The 16,256-nt window shown below is 39.4% G+C and overlaps 1 protein-coding gene across 2 annotated transcripts in view; it reads right to left on the bottom strand.

Annotated features, from left to right (window-relative positions):
• Positions 1-16,256, bottom strand: part of Pth2r (parathyroid hormone 2 receptor) — a 76,011-nt gene that overhangs the window by 38,129 nt on the left and 21,626 nt on the right. For both annotated transcript variants that reach the window (XM_052749704.1, XM_052749703.1), the window contains exons 3-7: positions 10,428-10,538; positions 10,197-10,312; positions 4,487-4,584; positions 2,034-2,223; positions 637-790 (exon numbers count right to left, since the gene is read on the bottom strand). In XM_052749704.1, the coding sequence (XP_052605664.1) occupies positions 637-790; positions 2,034-2,223; positions 4,487-4,584; positions 10,197-10,312; positions 10,428-10,538 (669 nt within the window). The remainder of the gene's footprint in view (positions 1-636; positions 791-2,033; positions 2,224-4,486; positions 4,585-10,196; positions 10,313-10,427; positions 10,539-16,256) is intronic.

The following is a 16,256-nucleotide window of genomic DNA, read 5'->3' as shown; positions in this document are numbered from 1 at the left end:
AATTTTAACAAGTCCACAGTATTCTTTTTTCTGTCTCTTGTTGAGATTCTACCTGATCCAGTAATTGCCCGGTACTGGTAAGTAATTTGTGGAATGTGAGCTGAATATCATGTTTTTTAAATTTACTCTACTGAAAAGTAATTTGAATAATCACCTTCCAAGAATGGAAAGGCTCCAGAATTAGTTTGTAACTTTCTGTGTTAAATGCAGTCAAAACAGTACTATAGATGCTTTTCTAACATTCTCATTATTTGGCCTAGAAACACAAATCAGAGGTACACTGTTGTAGCTTATAAATCCAAACTCCAAAACTGTTAGGAAGAAAACATCGACAGAGCAGACAAGGCATAAGGCATGGGCCTGGAAGGTTGGAACACATACAGCTAATAATGTGTCCTTTCCAACTTCCTCCACAGAGTTCTAGTGAGAACTTGGTCTAGGAACACTAACCACAATTTAAGTTTGAGAAGTTCATTAAATGTGTTTCATTAACAGAACAATGAGACAAAAGAAACGTAATAAGGTAAGATGGGCGGGATTATTTTAGGGAAACGGCTGAAGGAATGCTCGTGATGGACAAGGCGCAATACACTCAATTCCATAGCCAGTCAGAGGAAAGGTGACGTCAGTGCTTACCCCAGCCTATCAAGATGAAGCCCCACAGGTATTTGGTGTCCGAAAAGAAAGACACAAAGATTAAGTTATGCAGGTAGAGACCTTCCACCAGGATCCAATAATAGTTTGTAGCCAAGAAATAAATAAACATCACAACAGCAATCTTGCACCCGACCTGTGGCAAATGAACCAGAATTGCATTGAATTAGGGCATTTTATTCAAGAATAAAAAACAGTTCTTCTATTTACCTTCTGATAATCAGAAATGTCTTCATTCAGGAGAAAGCTAAGAATGTTGAAGAGAGCAGAATCAAGTTGTCTTAACATAGGACTCTACAAACTACCAACTTGATCTGTTTTTAAAGTAAGATATTTCTTTACTTTAGTAGTTACCAAATTTCATAATTCTTTATTTTTATAAAAATGACATATGATCATCAGAAAAAAAATAGGATAAAAAATGAGGAAAAATATTACTATTAGTCATGTTTCTATGATGAATTTGTTTCATTCCAGGCTTTTCATGTGACTACTACAGCAAAATAAATTGCACCAAACGTTAATGACTGGAAAGAGCAAACATTTCACATCTGATAGAAGGGCTCATAGTTCTGCTGATCTGAAATGAGCTCAGTTCACCCTTGCCAGACTCCCTCACAGAACCTGCTTCACCCCGTTCACTGTCACTTCATTCCACAATGCTGGAGAAACCAAATCACAGGCCAGGCCAGGATCACACAGCAGGACCACAAAGTCAAAGGGAAATGGAGATCCAGGCGGCCATTCACTGGGCTTGTGGAGGAAATCAATCCACTACCATAACTAAGTGCCAGGTGCCAATCTAAGTTGATTATCTCCCATGATCAACTTGACTGAACGACTGTGTGACTCTAACCTCTAAGACTGAGGCATTTAGAGAAGAGTCTCATGCCTTGGAGTTTTCTGTTGGCACAAGACTTCAAGGATACAGCAAGGGAACTGAATGTGGTAGCCTTTTACATCCCACACGTCTGTATTTGCTGATGAGATTTTACTTTTGAAGGTACCCATAAGAGCCACTGTGGTTCATACATCAAATTCCATTGCAATTGTGCATTTTGCAGGATGTTCTTGAAGAATGAGTCCAAATGAGTGATTACACAAGAGGAGACAGATAGATAGATAGATAGATAGATAGATAGATAGATAGATAGATAGATAAATACATACATACATACATATATACATACATAGGTAGATACATAGATACATAGATAGATGATAGATAGATAGATAGATAGATAGATAGATAGATAGATAGATAGATAGATAGATAGACAGATAGATAGATAGATCCCAATACAAGTTAATGTTTAGTGGAATATGAAATGGAACTAATTTTAAAAAATTCTGTAGTCAGAGAAAATGAGAACACGTACATACTGAGATTTGTCCACAGATGGTCCTCCAATGAAGTTCTGAAGGTCACCCTGCATCACCAGAGACTGCAGTGCCTCTATTCCTAGGTGAGCCTGGGCCACTCTGTCCTTGACAAAGATGCTCACGGCTCTCAGCATGAAGGACACAAACAGATGCAGGTGGATATAGTTCCTAGTGCAGTGCAAACGTCTGTGCAGAGAAAAGGTTTATTGTTTAGATTGGATAAAATTACGACAGAGGAAGAAAATAATGCCCAACAAGCCCAAACACCTCCCTGCTAAAGGAAAACATGGTAAACTCAAATGTGAAAAGTCATGATTAGGTTTCTTGCAGAAATGACTTGAGTCTCAAATTGAAATGTAACTTTATGAGTATTCATTTCAAATATATTCTGACCTACCATCATTGCGATCCAATTCCTGCTATGCTATACTACAGTATCAATACAGTGTGCTCTCTCTCTCTCTCTCTCTCTCTCTCTCTCTCTCTCTCTCTCTCTCCTCTTCTCTTCTCTTTTCTTTTCCTCTCTTAACTTGAATTCCAACAGTAAGAGTCTGTTACAAGTTCACTAAATGAATTGGGATGTCAGAAAAGAAATCCTGAATTCTCAGATAACAAGGTTCCTTGACTCACACATGGGTTTGATGACTCCTACCATGTCTGTTCTTTGCCTACACCCTATACTTAGGTATCACTTGAGGTCTCAGTCGGAGACATTCCTTCTCCCTTGTCTACCCTCCAAAACCATTACACACTGGTTGGCATTATGCAAATTACTGTGTCCTCCCTCGAGACACTTATAGCCCCTACCCCTTCTTTCGTCAATTCCTGGACTCACAACTGTAGGTATGGTAGTATGACCATCCTATACATGCTGCTCTCTTGTGTGGTTCAATTGTGTTGGTCATAATTTTGTGTCAACTTAAATTATATGGAATTTTATGGGTCACAAATGTAATACTGTTTCATGTGCTGATATCAAACATACTTTTGTCCAACAATAACAAAATAAGTTGGGAAAAAATGAGTTTCTCCACCACGAATGAAAATGTTTGTTAAATTGTATGCAGTACCAACCACTTTGCAAACAAATATACTGAACTAGAGATTGATTAGCCCAAAGGCTTCACACACTTGATGCTTTCAGGTTTTAGAAAACATGAAAATGGATTTTCAAAGACAATTAACAATATGTTTCATTAAGAATCTGTGGGAAGCAGAGCCAGGTGGATCTCTTCTAGGCCAGCCTGGTCTACAGAACGAGATCCAGGACAGACACCAAAAAAAAAAAAAATCTTGTAGCTGATGTATTCCTGTGTCTACCTGGTTCCTGCAGCCACTCAGACCCAAGTAAACACACAGAGACTTATATTACTTATAAACTGTATGGCTATGACAGGTTTCTTGCTATCTAGTTTTTGTATCTTAAATTAACCCATTTTTATTAATCTATAAGTTGCCACAAGCTACTTATTCCACCTACACTATACTTCCTGCCTGGCTACTGGCCAATCAGTGTTTTATTTAACAATCAATCAGAGCAACACATTTACAGCATACAGAAAGACATCCCCAACAGAATCTTGTATTAGCTAAAAAGGGAAATTGGAATGGGGATGTAGCCCAGGTGGTAGAGTGCTTGCCTAACATTCATGAAGCCCTAGGTTCGATCCCTAAGACCATATAAATCAGGTATGGTATTTAGACTGTATTTCCAGCACTATGTAACTGGAGGCAGGAGGATTAGGATCAGAAAGAGCATCATTAATGCGGTGGTTAGAAAGAAAATGGCCCCCAAAGGGAGTAGTACTATTTGGAGGTGTGGTCTTGTTGGAGGAAGTGTGTCACTGTGGGGGCAGGCTTTGAGGTCTCTTTTGCTCAAGCTTCTGTCACTGTGACTTTCAGTTGACTTCCTGTTGCCTGTAAGATGTAGCCCTCTCAGCTCCAGTGCCACACCTGCCTGCACATCACCATACTCCCTTCATGATGATAACAGACTGAACCTCTGAAACCATAAGTGATCCACCTCAATTAAGTGTTCTCTTTATAAGAGTTGCCATGGTTGCCAGGCGTGGTGGTGCACGCCTTTAATCCCAGCACTCGGGAGGCAGAGGCAGGCGGATCTCTGTGAGTTCAAGGCCAGCCTGGTCTCCAAAGCAAGTTCCAGGAAAGGCGCAAAGCTACACAGAGAAACCCTGTCTCGAAAAACCAAAAAAAAAAAAAAAAAAAAAAAAAAAAAAAAGAGTTGCCATGGTCATGGTGTCTCTTCACACCCATAAAAACCCTAACTAAGACAATTAGCCACACAGTGAATCTGAGGCCAACCTGGGCTACATGAGACCCTATCTCAACAGAAAAAGGTTAGAGAACACAGATTGGATGCATTGGATGTCTTCTACAGATAGGCATTAGAACAGTCCTTTTGGGAGAAAAGTAATTTGGAGCTACTCACCTGAAGTAGCCAATGATGAGAATGGCCACAGCCAAGGAGCCAAAAGAGATAGAGTAGCCAACAGTGTACAGGATGTAGAGACTTTCAAAGAACTCTTGCTGTAGGGGAAGAGACAGTCATCATATGTAGAAGAAAATGGTTCAAAACAATTACATCATTTTTGGAATATTGTCTCTGGTTCTCGCTAGCCTTTATGGACTGTAATTTACATGCTATGAAGTGGACAAGTCTAAGGAACTGTGCTTGACAGGTTTTGACACACCAAGTTCATTTGTGCCCCTTATTAGTCAAAAAGCCACCCACTGTCCACCCACACACAACTGCTATTCCAATTTTTTGTCACCACAAATTAGCTTTCTCTGTTCACACACTTCATATTCTTCCAGACTGTTCTTAAGACTTAAAAGCTATAAAATGTGTGCTCTTTTGAGAACAAACAGCTTTTGATAATCTTCAATACTGTTACATGTATTTATACTTCATTTTCTGTTAAATTTTTTATTTAAAATGATAGAATCACAGAATATGGAAAATATAATAAGTGGTGTTTCATGTGCCCTCCATCCATTGTCCTTTAATGGTTACATCTAACATAATTATACTAGGAGATATAAATCAAAAATTCAACATTGTTGCAATGTACTGACCGATAAAGCTGTGTAATTGTATCAAACATGAAAATTTTTATGACTACCACCAAAATCAAGACACAGAAGTCATCCACCAGTGTAAAGACCTACTATATTGCTCATATGCAGTCATGTCTACCTCCTTGTTCCCCAGCATCCAGCACCTGGCAACTTTGAATCTGTTTTCCATGACTTGATTTTCATTTCATGTAAACCAACTGAGACATTAAAATATTTACTGAAGAGTCCTTGAGAGCCATCCAAGTTGTCACATCCATCACTAATTTTTTTAATTGCTGAGTAGTATCCATGGTATGTTCATATCATATATATGTTATTATGCTTGAGTGAATTCTTTATCAATAGTATACAGTTTGATCATATCTTAATAGATTCGACCAGTTGATTTGTGTATTTAGAGTGTATTTTATACAGTATCATTTTTTTCTGTTGTGTTTTTTTTTGTTTTAAAAAACTTCTAACTTGTGTGTTGTTTGACATCTTTAGAATTCCATTTTATTATTTTGTATATTATTGTCAATGTTTGTTTTAGGTATCACATTACCCTGCTGAATGTAGAAATTTGAAAAACTTCAGAGTTTCAATGATCTTACTTTCTAATTAATCCACCAACATTATAACTTTCTTTCTAGGTTCACATTTGGCATTTCACATAATTTATGGTACTTCAGACTTTTATTTATTCAGTTTGAACTTTCCCTGAGTCGTGTAATTTTCAATTGTTTATGAATTGTGTATGTACTTATTTTAATTTTTAAGTAATCATTTTATAGTCAGAGACCATATTTAGAATTTCAGGCAAGGCACTTATGGAGAGTTATTTTTAGACTGGTGTAAATTCTCTCTTGATAAAACTTTGATGTGTGCTCTAAAAGATGTGACTTTTGAATTACTGAATGTTCTGTAACTGTCAATTTAATTCAATGTTTGAAAGATAGCCCTATAGAATATGTATTATCTGTTGCTTGAGAGTGGTATTTTTAAAATCCAGCTTGGTGGGATGTGGGTATTTCTCATGTTAGCTCTGACAGCTTTTGTTTCCTGGCAGTTCTGAGGGTGTGCTGTAGCTTGACCATCAAATAACGCTACAAGGGACATGAGTAAGCAAATGTCTCTCCAATATTCGGACTGTACTTCCTTTGGATATGAGCTCAGCAGTGGGACTTCTGGATAACATGACATTCAATTTTTAATTTTTTAATAGAACCACCATACTTATTTCCACAATGGTGTATTGATCTGCACTCCCACCAGTGAACAAGATGTAAGGGTCCCCTTTCTTAAGCTCTCGCCATTTTTCTTTTTGTCCTTTTGGTAATTGTTCTAATAGATTCAGAATATCTGTCATTGTACCTTCAATTTACATTTTCTGATGATAAATTTCTGATTAGTAAGGTTGACCAGGTTTTCATAGGTCTGTTGGCTTGCTGTCTTTTGAGAAATGTCCATTTACATCCTTAGCCTGCGAAATAATTGCTTTATTTCTTATATTGAGTTGTCCTTATTCCTTACATATTTTGATATATCCTTGAGGGGGGAAAGGGAAGTCTTCACTACATAGGCCGGGCTGGCTTTGAACTCACAATCCTCCTATCCTTACCTGCACATGATGGAATTAGAGGTTTGCAGCACCGTGGATGGATGTTGGATGAATACATTCTTACGGTTCTTGTGTATGCTCTCCTGCTCAGTAGGTTGCCTCTTTGTTCTGTTGATTATTTCCCTGGTTGAGTGGATCTCTTTTGTCTGTATTGCTGTTGTTATCTACCTACAGCTTTGCAGGCCACATTCAAAAGCCAGATGACTCTGATGAAAGTTTTTCCCCCTCTGTATTCTCTTCTACTAGTTTTACGATTTCAGAAATTAAACAGGGGTCATTAGCCACTTTGACTTTATTTTTGTACATTGGATAACAGTCCTTGTATTCTTCAGCATGGTGATATGCAGCATTTCCCAACATGGTTTATTGAAATGACTGTCTTTTCGCCATTGTGTGTTTTAGGGTACCTTTCTCAAAACTTAGTTGGCCATGAATATAGATTCACTTCTAACTCCTCTAGTCTATTCTGTACGTCTGTTTTGGTTTTTTTTTTTTTTCCAATATCATGCAGCCCTGGTTACTAAGTTTTGTGATACATTTTGAAGTCAGATGATGTGAATATTCTACCTTTGTCATCACTCAAAATAGTTTCGGCTACTTGTGTCCTTTTGTGAGTCTATACAAATTTTAGAATAGTTTCATCTATTTCTGTAAAAAGATAAGTCACTGAAATTATTATAGGGACTGGACAGAAGCTGTAAATCAAGTTGGTTATCATGGGCATTTTAATATTAATTCACCTGATCCATGAATACTGGCTACCTTTATACTTATTGTAGCTTCAATTTCTTCAGTATTTTATACTTTCTGTGTGCAGGTCTTAAACTCCCTTGAGTAATTTATTTCTAATTATTTCATGTCATTTGGTGAATGGAAATGACCTTATTTTCTTGGTGCTTGTGGATAGTTTATTAATGTAGGGAAATCCTACTCATTTAGTGTGAAGATTTTTTCATTAGCCTGAAACATCACTGAATTCATTCATTAGCTCTAGTAGTTGTTCAGTGGGCTTTGGGGTTTTCTATAGGATTATATCATCTGCAATTACAGGCAATCTTACTTCTTTTCCAGTACATATGCCCTTTATTTCTTTCTTGCTTGCTCTGCTAGAATTCCCAGACCCAAAATAAATGGAAGACATCAGAGACCACCCTTGAATCCTTTCTGCATTTCAGGAGATTTTCTCCACCTGCTGATGTGCGTGTGACACTCTTCATCCAGCCACTGCCTTGCTTCGTACAAAAACCCTTCTGAGCTCCTTTGTCAGGCCACAGTCTTGTGCTCAAACCTAGTGTGGCTGGTGAGTGTTTCTTCCTGTCACCTGCCTGATACACAATCATGTGTCTCAAGGGATTTCTCTCATTTCCTGTGCTCTGTCCCCATGACTCCAGATTACTTGCTTTTTATCTGCATCAGTCCTATGTGTATACTGAGGGATTTCTCACCATACCCTTCACTGCCCCACATAAATGCCAGTAGACATAGGGGTAGCCTGTAATTCCAGCCTCAGAAGTCAGGGGATTCCCAGAGCAAACTGACTGGTGTGACTCATCATATGGGCAAGCTCTAGGTTTAACTGAGACACCTAGCCTCGATGAACAAAGTGGATGAGTGACTGGTCATGTACGTCAGCACCAGCCTCAGGACTCTACATACATTTTCATACAAGTGCACACACACACACACACACACACACACACACACACACACACACACACTAAAATGGGGAAAACAAAATAGTATTTATCGGGATTTATTAGCCATCCTTCACTATTATGCTTCTTAGAATACACTGTAGTCACAAGGAATGGTTGAAAGAATAGAGTTCTGTATAACCAAAGCCATGTTGATCAATGGCCATGTAAAACCTGTGAAAGATAAGCATTTGTCACTCTTAATGCACAAGAAAAAGATCTCCACCAAGCACACAACTTGTCAGTGAATATTAACTTTTTTATTTTTCATACTCACATTTTATTGGCATTTTAAAAGCACCTTTGGTTATCAGTGATTGCTTTTTGTCTGTCAAAGCCTGAAATGATTTTGTAGCATCTCATAGTAATTATCTCAGTGTTGGAATGGGTTGCCTTATAAAGTGTATAGCAATCTCTCCATGTCTGTTTGAGAAGTTTCAACCCAGAAGTACAAAACCAAAGATTGAAAATTACCAAAGAGCTCACTGAGGTGGTGAAACTTTGCCATAAAAAAAGGAAAGAAAGTTCTATTTGCACAGAATGGACAAAGAAAACTTCATCTCAAACACTTCCTGTATCAAGGTTTCTGTTGCTCTGAAGAGATACCATGACCACAGCAACTCTTGTAAAGGAAAACATTAAATTGGAGCTGCCTTGCTAACAGTTCAGAGGGTTAGTTCATTATCATCATGTTGGGAAGCAAGGCAGCATGCAGGCAGACATGGTGCTGGAGCTGAGAGTCCTTACATCCTGATCCAAAGGCAACAGGAACTAGACTGTCTCACTGGGTGTGGCTTGAGCACATATGAGACCTCAAAGCCCACCTCCACAGTGACACACTTCCTCCAACAAAGCCGCACCTCCCAATGGTGCCACTCCCTTTGGGGGCCATTTTCTTTCTTTCAAACCACCACACTTCCTTCTACATTTCTCCCTCCAAACAGACCTACTATATGATGGCCTGTTCCATGGTCCTTATAACAGCTCTTGTGCATCAGCTTACTACACTCATTCCCAGCTTCATGGTCATGTGTCATCACACACTTTTGCTCAACAGGTCTATGTGAATTGGAATTTAACTGTGACTTTTAAACCACTGGATAACTTTTTCACATTTACATATGGTTGCAGCTCCAAACCACTCTAATAGGAAACTGGAATGCCAGAGTTTAGCCCTCAACCCTGCCATTAGCAAATTGTTTCCTGGGCTCACACTGTTTCCCTGGTTCACAGTTGACTCATATCTATGAAATGAAGATATTGTGCTGGAATACCTATATGGTGAACCTTGGTCAGTATAATGCTACAACTCTGATTCGTTATTTAAAATGAAATCATCAATTGCAATCTTCTGAGATGGAACACACTAAATGTGTCATTCACTAAAATGAAAAGATCCTTCAGAAACACAGTGAGATGAGATTTGGCATTCATAGGTAATTAAGAATGAATCATGTTTCTCACTACCTATCTGTATATATATTATAATATAGACTAATATAACGTAACAATGTAATATAATAGTGTATGTGTGTGTGTGTGTGTGTGTGTGTCTGTGTGTGTATCTCAGCCAGATAACTCTAATGTAAAGAAAATAGGAGAAAGGTTCAGCTGCATTTGAAAGGATTCAACCAATATTTTTATCTTTCATGATCTTTGTATCATTGAATAAAAAGGATTTTGTATGTAATGATTGACAAGCAAAAATTGTGTAAAAACATTATTCTGCTTTTCTTGGAGAGTCACAAACATAGAAATGTCATTACCTTTCCTATGCTGATATCTGGCTGCAGAAAGCAGTCTGAATAATTAGCCCATGTTTTATTTGAGCTATGAATAAAATCCCACGTTCCATTGGGGGTACAGTGCCGGAAAGCAACTCCTGGAAAGACATGAAAGACGCTGAGATTACACAGTCCCCCGAATGTCTGTTATTAAACACCAAAGAAAAGAGAAAATGTCTGTTGGCAATCAATCAACTCAGAAAAGTTCAATACCTTTATGATTGAAGTCATAAATATAAGGAGGGCATGGCACAGCTGCCATTTTCCCCACTGTTCCTCTCGGCCAACAAATGAGTCCATCCCATTCTGGGAAGCAATTGCCTTCTGATAAGAAACAGAAATAAAGAAAGACAAGAAAACAATGTTAAACAAATGCTTCCAACACAGGAAACTTCAGCTCAGTCCCTGGGGTAGAATGTAAAACAAACAGGTAAGTTTGGAAACTAAGCCAGAAGAGATGAGATGCAGATGTCTGCAAATGTCTCAATCTGGGCACATTAGCAGGAGTCTTTGATTAAAGTATCTAAATCATTAAAGTATCTAAAGTATCTAATCAGTAAATTAAAGTATCTAAATCCTTCCAGTACAGTCTCTGTAAAAGCAACAACAATTAATGTATAAGAAACATTGGGATCACTGTGAACAGCTGTGGCATATTTCATCCAACTGTCCTGGTAGTAGCTACAAAATTTACCTTAGATTTTTTTTAAACTGCTGTTGGAGAACATGATACAAAAAAATGACTCAAGACTCAGGTTCTTTTTACCAGTAAGTATGAATCTCAAGCTCACTTCAGACACAGCTGTCATAGCTCTATACTTCTCTTTTAATTTTTAATGATTTATTTATTTTTATTTTATGTGTGTTGGTGTTTTGCCTGTGTGTATATCTCTGTGAAGGTGTCAGATCTCCTGGAACCAGAGTTACAGACAATTGTGAGCTGCCATGTGGGTGCTGGGAATTGAACCCAGGTCCTTTAGAAGAGCAGTCAGTGCTCTTAACCACTGAGCCATCTCTCCGGCCCCCTCTACACTTCTCAAGATGAATGCAGTCTGATCATTGTTACAACCTCCGAGTCCATCACACCTCTAGCTAGTGTTACTAGATCAGTTTCCAGCAGGTCATTCTTACTGCACATTCCCTCTGGTTTTCTTCTTCCTCCTCCTCTTTCTCTCCCCACCCCTAAGCCTCTCCCCAGGACAGTTTTCTACAGCTCTCCCCACCAGTGAGCTTGTGCCTCTCATGATCAACTGTGGATAGTAACAACATGTTAGGATAGAGAGGAAGTCTAGCTAGACAAGGGCAGGCTGTGTTCAAGGCCTTCTCAGACACATGAAGTTCCTGCAATACAGTGTGTGCTCCCTGCTTTGTATGTCCCAGGGCAGGAAGCTTTCTAGGGTCATTCTATGTCTAGGAAATGGTAGATCTGCAGTAGAGAGTCCATACACCCCAGAAAGTTCCCAAGTCTAAGCCACAAGCCACAACAGGCCCATGATGAATCCTTGGCTTCTCTTGTCCTTACTTCCTGTTTAGCAAATAAAGCTACTTCCTGTTACCTGCTGTGTGCCTGGGTGTTCTCTTACCCAATTCAAACACCAAGGACACATTCACTCTTACCACATTAGCTCCCAAATCCTCCCAAAGTCCCCTGCCCCCACCTCCCTCTGAGCCACAGCCTACTTCCTGGTCAGGTCTGAAGATCAGGTAGAGCTCAGCCAGTTCTTCCTGGATTTCAGTGTTGTTCCCCCTGAATACCTCAGTACTGGTTCCCTTCCCTCCTCCAGACTTTTTCTCAAATGTCAACTTCTGAGTAAACACTCCCGATCTGAAGTTGCGTCCCAATTCACCCCTCCCTCTCCTCCCGATGTCATTCCCCCCAGTTCCCATCACCTCCCAGTATTATGTGGAGGGTTTTTTTTTTTTTTTCCTGTTGTTTTCTTGAGTCTCAGGATTGAAGAAACCCAGGTAGAGCTCTGTCGTCTGTTTCTGTTTCGTGCATTAGCCATGCTCCGAGCACAGCCCCTGATACTTAGTGGAGTTTAGCAACTGCTCACCCTCAATGCCCTGCTCTCCAGGGCTCCTTTCCTTTGGTCATATACTGAACTGCCAAGAAGAAAGCTCGTCAGCCACGTCACACCCCCACGCCCCCAACAAAGACACTTGCCCAGAGTGCCGCGTTCATTTTCTATGACAAATTTCACAGTTTTAAACAAGGCCAGAACTCTGCCTCAATAGGGCCTTTGCTTATGAACTCACAAGGCCAAAACCAAGGGCTGACAGGGCTGTGTTCCCTTCTGAAGACTCTGAAGGTACGTATATATCTCCCTGCTCATTTCAGTAGTGGGCAGGGTTCAGTTCCTCCACTGGGAAATGGGTTTCTTTCAGGCTGTTAGCAGTGCACCTGCCCAACTTCTGAAAACAGTTCACATGATTGGCTCCTGACATCCTTCATCCATCTTCAGAGTCAGCAGCACAGAGTGGATCTTTCTGGGATTTCCAGTCCCTCTCTGCTCTCCTTTGCTTACAACTCAACTCATTCCACCATCTTGCTCTTCCAGTTTTCAAGACCTAGATGATTATACTGTGTAAACCCAGGTAACCCAGAACAGCTTCCACATTTCAAGGTACATAAGCCTAAGTCCATCTACAAAGTCTCTTTTGACTATTAGCATAGCATACATGGGCATAACACTGTGTGGAGCCATAGCTGTCTTTAGGAACTCCTTATTCTGCTACCACAGGTACTAGCTAACACTCATCATGTCAAACCATTTGGTTTGAAAGTCAGCCCAATAGAACCTCATACAGACACTGATATCCCCAAAAATAATTCAGCGTCAACCTGGAATTAATTCTCAGTGTCCCTTGTCACCTAGAAACAAACATTTGATCTGTTTTGTCTTGCTGAAGGGAATAAGAAAAGAAAATGTCTTCATTCACCCACACTGTTCTCACAGAAGAGAACGTTTTCCTGGAAACGGCCTCACTTCCCCCACACAATCACAGCCCGACTTCACACACCACAGGCAACCCTGGAGTTCATCTCACTGCCTCTTGCTTCTGATGGACCATTACATCTGCCTCTCTTCCTACAGCATCTGCTTTTGCTTTTGCTGATGCTGTTGCTGGATGTGGTGGTGGGCCTTTGCTTTTCTTGTTGCTCACCATGACTAACGGCTCAATCTCACCCATCAATTTCTTTTACAATGTGCTAGAATTCCATACCCATTTACTTCCCGCCCATTTACTTTGTTGTTCATAAGTCATGTGTCTTTTTATATCTGGACTATTGCTAAAGTCTGGGTCTTAAAGGCCCCACAAAGTCCCATGGGTTAAAAGCTTAGTCACAGCTTGCTGTTGGAAGGTGGTAGGAACTTGAATGTGTGAGACCCAGTGATGCATCTTCTGGTGATGGGGAGTGTTCCCTGGAAGGGACAGTAGGGCTCCTTCCCTTCTCTTTCCAGGAGCTGAATAGCTTTGCTCTGTAATATGTTTCTACCATGTTATCCCACCATGGGCCCAAAGCAACAGAGGCAACCAGTTATAAAATAAAACCAAAACTGTGAACCAAAATAAACATTATATTTTGTAGAAGCTTATTTATCCCAGTTATTTGTTATTGTTTCAGAAGGTTAACACTATTATCCAATCAATACATACATCACAAACAACACAAACTGAACCTGAAAGCATGGTCTTGTTTTCCTGTCTGGAAAATGCATGCTGCGATGTCATGTTCTGTGTTTGGGAGTTAGTCACACAATGAATTAAAGTCTTCATATAAACGTAAAAACCTATGGATCAGTATATCATACAATTACTCGTTATTAAGATGGCCATGAAAAGGAACTTGTTTCTTAGGCTCTGAGACAGTTTTCTGGTTTCTACAAGATGCCACCCCACGCGTGAACAAACACAGCCATAGACCTCACCCCCAAATTCAGAACACCAACAGCCTTCAAAACAATGTTTTTATAGGACATGTTAATGTGTCTGGTGGCTCTTTAACAATAAGAATGATAAATATTCACAAAAGGTTGTAAAGACTGGGAAGCCTGGACCTCAAACATACAATGTGGGGCTCTTAATTAACATCTTCTCCTTGGTCGTCAAGTGAGAAATACTTCCATTATTTGGCACAAAACTGACTACTAATGGCTCATTACAGTCCTTTTTATAAATTAACACCACTAATTATAACTCTGACTCCTGTCTGTATTCCAAGCAAAGCTAATTATTACTGAAGCTTGTTCAGCCATATTTACACAGAATGGTCTAAAATTTAGAAAATCTAGCTTTTATCCTGTTAGCTCTTGAGGTACTCATAACAAAATCATACCATACTTGGAAGGAGAATCGGAAGGAATGAAACTGTAGAATATTATTTTAAGATGTGTTACATCTGTTTATGCTGTGGAATATTTGTTTAATGATGCAGTGATGTGTTGCATCCTTTTATGTTGCATTTGTCTAACTCTGTGAAGCTGTGTTTCTTTGCCTGTCTAAAACACATGGTGGTCTAGTAGAAAGCTGAGCAGCCAATAGTGAGGTAGGAGAAAGGATAGGTGGGGCTGGCAGACAGAGAGAATAAATAAAAGGAGAAACCTGGGAGAAAAAGAAGGGAGAAGAAGGAACGAGAAAGGGAGGAAGAGGACACTAGGAGCCAGCCACACAGCCACACAGCCACACAGCCACACAGCCACACAGCCACACAGCCACACAGCCACACAGCCACACAGCTACCCAGCCACACAGCCACACAGCCACACAGCCACACAGCCACACAGCCACACAGCTACCCAGCCACACAGCCAACCATGGAGTGAGAGTAAAAGTAAGTCATACAAAAGTAAGAAAAGGAAAAATATAGATGGCAAAATATAGATGGGATAATTTAAAGTTAAGAAAAAACTGGCAAGAAACAAGCCAAGCTAAGGCCGGGCGTTTATATGAAGAATAAGTGCCTTTAATCCCAGCACTTGAGAGGCAGAGGCAAGTGGATCTCTGTGAGTTCGAGGCCAGCCTGGTCTACAGAGTGAGCTCCAGGACAGGCTCCAAAGCTACACAGAGAAACCTGTCTCAAAAAAAAAAAAAAAAAAAAAAAGAATAAGCCTTCGTGTGTGATTTATTTGGGAGCTGGATACTGGTGGGCCCCAAAAAACCAAAGAGTAAAGAGTAAAAAACAACCATCTACATAAAACCTTCATTTTTTTTTGTTTTTAAATCTTCAACAATTTTATGGCTAGGTATTTGTATTTACAACTTTCCTTTCATAAACATTGGGAAATTTTCATGTTCTTATTATAATTTTTTAAATGTTTAGTTATTTAATTGTATGTGTCTGTCTGTCTGACTGACTGACTGACTGCATGAATTTGACTACAGGAGTGCAGAGCCTAATGAGGTAAGAAGAGGCATCAGACTCTTGGAACTAGAGTTACAAATAGTGGTGAACCATCATGTGGTTGCTGGGAATTGAACTCAGGTTCTCTGCAAGAGCAGCCAAAGTTCTTAACCTCTGAGCCATCCCTCCAGTCTCAAAATTTTTTCAGAAATAAAAAGAATACTATATAGTTATAACATAGACTTGAGAGTAATTGGCATTATATACTTACTTCAGTTAACTTATTTTTGTTATCGTTTTGCAATGGTTGTATGCAGCATAACATCCCCTTTCTAAATATTTTTATATCTGCCTCAACTTGAAGATCATTTAAAATGAAAATTTCTTAAGTTAGCTAGCAAATTCAAAATGTCAATCTAGTCTTTAACAACAAGTACAGAATGTCTCACTTAATTTACATATAATTAAACATTTTCCTTGAAAAGTAGGCTGAAGTTTGACCACACTTAATTCTGTATTATTTCTGTATGAAGAAGGACTTGAAAGCATGAGTCCTCTTTTTTACTGTTATTCATGCACATATGCACATATTCCCAAATGTCAGGTGCTGCACAAGTCAGTATATCCAGATAATTTATTCTTCCATTTGATGTTCCTACAGTCTGTTACTGATTTATACTTACTCACCTTTGCTGCCC

Source organism: Peromyscus californicus, unplaced genomic scaffold (genome assembly GCF_007827085.1).
Source record: "Peromyscus californicus insignis strain IS unplaced genomic scaffold, ASM782708v3 Scaffold_21__1_contigs__length_65335640, whole genome shotgun sequence".
NCBI lineage: Eukaryota > Metazoa > Chordata > Mammalia > Rodentia > Cricetidae > Peromyscus > Peromyscus californicus.
The sequence above is the reverse complement of the archived record's forward strand: the minus strand, read 5'-3'. Positions and strand labels throughout refer to the sequence as shown.